Here is a 3046-nt window from a genome sequence, read left to right as displayed (position 1 = left end):
GGTTTCGATTTCAACTTTTGAGGACTATGAACCGACGGTTTCAAGAATCGGTCGAAACCGTTAGAACCGTTGGTTTTCCAACTAGTTAGACCCAACGGTTCGAACCAGTGGATCCACCTGGTTTCAATTAATTTTTTTATTTTTTCAAATATTTTTGTGAAATCTCAAAATTAACCCTTCTAACAACTGTATAACTGCTAGTTTTAAGGGTATTTATGAAAAATTAATTTTTTAGATTTACTATAAATACCCATTTCATTTAAAAAAATAAATTAAGTTCAAGTCCTTAAAAAAAAAAAAACGTTCAAACCTTTTTTTAACAAATAAATTATGTTAAGCCTTTTTTAATTTTTTCTCAAAATTATTTCATAAATATTTAAATTTTAAATTCTTTTAAAAAAATGTTTTCTAACTTTTGATTTTATAACGTCGGAAAATTAATTGGAGAACAAGCTGAAATCATTAAAGAACCGAAATTGAAATCATGACCGTTTTGTTCTAAACAGTAATCAAAACCGTCAATTTTCGGTTCGATTCCGATTTTAAATCTTTTAGAATCAGAACCGCCAATTCCGGAACTGTGTCCGCCTCTACATTATTGCATCTAACTAATTATTTTTTATATTTATTTATTTTATTGGATAGACTAGCTTTTGCTCTTTCCCAATTTCGAAATAATAAAAAATTTAAAACAATGTCGCGTCACCAGTTACAGTACCGTTGTCGTCGGTTTTGTCGCCACCACTCGCAACTATCACCACCGCTCCACTAACACACCAAAAAAATGTGATCGCTCAACTCAACTCCTCTGCCTATTTTCATGGCTGCAGCTGGCGGATCTTCCAAATCAACGGCCCAAAAGACTTCCACAAGCCCCAAACCAGCTACGAAACGTAAACCCAGAAAACCCAGAAACCAAAACAAACGTTTGAGCCAACAACTCATTTCTCTGCTTTCCGCTGCTGCCTCCGCCGCCTACTCTTTCCTTTCCCATAATGACCTCCGTCTTCTGCCTTCCCAATCTCTCTCCATTGAATCCCTCCTCTCTTCCCTTCCTTTCTCCCTTTCTCCTTCTCTTTCTCATTTTCCTTCTTCTCAATCCTTCTTCCACCGTTTCCTTTCCTCCGCCGCGTCGGACTTTGACCCTCGTTGGTCTGAATTTTTCCGCATGTCAAAGCCGACCTTTTGTCAACTCCTTTCTCTCCTGTCTCCATCTCTTCTTTCTTTCCTTCCTCCTTCAATTCCTCCTGACTCGGCCATTGCCGCCACTCTCTTCCGCCTCTCTCACGGAGCGTCGTACGAATCAGCGGCGCGTATGTTCGGACTTGACTCGTCAGCCGCCGCCTGCCTTTCCTTTTATAGTGTTTGTAAAGCTGTGACTGAGAAATTAGGCGACTTGGTGGATTTCGGGAGAGATTTGGAGCATATAATGGCCGGATTCGGGTGGATTTCTCTCCCTAATTGTTGTGGCGTTTTAGGATTTGGAACATTTGGGGTTGACAGTGAGATTTTGGGGAAAAATGGGACTTTGTTAGTTCAAGCATTAGTCGATTCGGAAGGTAGATTTTTAGATATTTCAGCTGGATGGCCTTGTACAATGAAACCGGAATCCATTTTCCGGCAAACTAAGCTCTATTCACGTATTGAAGAATCCAGAGAGCTATTAAAGGGGCCTTGTTATAATCTAAGCAATGGAAACTCTATCCCCCAATATATATTGGGGGATTCAAGTTTTCCTCTGTTGAACTGGCTATTAACTCCTTACATTAGGCCTAAAGAGGAGGACAGTTTTGGTTCAGCTCAGAGAGAGTTTAATTCTGCTCATAGTAGAGCAATGGGGTTAGTCGCCACCGCGTTTGGGAGAGTTAAAAAAAGGTGGCAGCTTTTGGCGAGGAAATGGAAAGAAGAGTGTGTTGAATTTTTCCCTTTTGTAATTGTAATGGGCTGTTTGCTGCATAATTTTCTAATAAAATGCAGTGAGCCGTTGCCGGAGGAGTGTGTTGGAGGGTTTTTACAGGAGGAGGAGCTGCCGGTTTTCCAAGGAGAGGCAGATGAGAGAGGACAGAGGATCAGAGATGCTCTTGCTATGCACTTGAGTCGGGTAAGCATTAGAACATAAATAAATAAGCAAATAATGTTAAGCAAGCAAGTAGCAGTAGTAGTAGTTGCAGTAGTTTTCTGTAAATAAATGGCACTAATTTCTGCATTGCATGCACCTTCTTATGTAGAATCAGAATTTCTGCTCTTAATTAATGAAAATTAGGTCATTACTGCGGCCCTTCTTTAAATTTTTTTTCCTAATCGATGTGACTTGAACTTGCTATTGATGTCCTATACATTTATCAATGGAGCTAAAGATATAAAACTTTCAACTTGGCATGGCTTCTTGGAAATTGCTTTAGCTGAATTGTCTGCAACACAATTACAAGGCCTAATGTAAATTGGAATGTTACTATCAAAATAATTTCTAGACATGTTTAAGTATTTCAGTTTTGGTAAATATAAACCAATCTCCAAAGGAATGTGGCTAATATGAGGATAAATTGGAAGCTGCAAATTTATTGAAAGAGAATAATTTGCTAAAAAGAGCACTTCCAACCATTTGGAAACTACCCTTTCAAGATAATATTGGAAAGATCAACAATTTGCAAGTCATGTTGATGGTAGAGAAATTGGGAAAGAATTCAGTACAATTTCTGCAATCAGATAGAAGAACAGAATTTTCTATTTTTTAATCAAAAGAAATCAAAAAGGCTTAATTTGAATCTTCTATTTCGCTGCATGTTTAACTCTCTAATATTCCAATACATAAATTGTTTATTTTATTAACAATGACTGATTCGACGGTAAGCGAGCTGATACATTTTGGGTCATTTTCAAATGATATATTCTTTTTTTTTTTTTTTTTTTTAAGAGAAAATGGCCATCATTTTATTAAATGTAGTGGGAAAGGTGAACATCAGGGACACTCTCCCAAATACAAAGTGGTAAAAAGCGAATAGATGCTCTAGCAAGGGAATGAGCAGCACCATTCATAGTACGCCGA

The 3046-nt window shown here is 37.7% G+C and overlaps 1 protein-coding gene across 1 annotated transcript; it reads left to right on the top strand.

Moving 5' to 3' along the window:
• The first annotated feature begins 675 nt into the window (after window positions 1–675).
• LOC105641238 (LOW protein: nuclease-like protein) lies at window positions 676–2288 on the top strand. The gene has a single exon (XM_012225743.4). The coding sequence runs from the start codon at window positions 821–823 to the stop codon at window positions 2117–2119; it is 1299 nt and encodes a 432-aa protein (XP_012081133.1). The 5' UTR covers window positions 676–820; the 3' UTR covers window positions 2120–2288.
• The last annotated feature ends 758 nt before the right edge of the window (window positions 2289–3046 follow it).

The sequence above is a fragment of the Jatropha curcas genome, chromosome 8 (genome assembly GCF_041381405.1).
Source record: "Jatropha curcas cultivar XTBG-Jc1 chromosome 8, XTBG_Jcur_1.0, whole genome shotgun sequence".
NCBI lineage: Eukaryota > Viridiplantae > Streptophyta > Magnoliopsida > Malpighiales > Euphorbiaceae > Jatropha > Jatropha curcas.
This window is presented reverse-complemented; position numbering and strand designations above follow the sequence as displayed.

Excerpts from the sequence above, each read along its gene's own strand:
- LOC105641238 (XM_012225743.4), top strand. The coding sequence starts at position 821 with ATGGCTGCAGCTGGCGGATCTTCCAAATCAACGGCCCAAAAGACTTCC.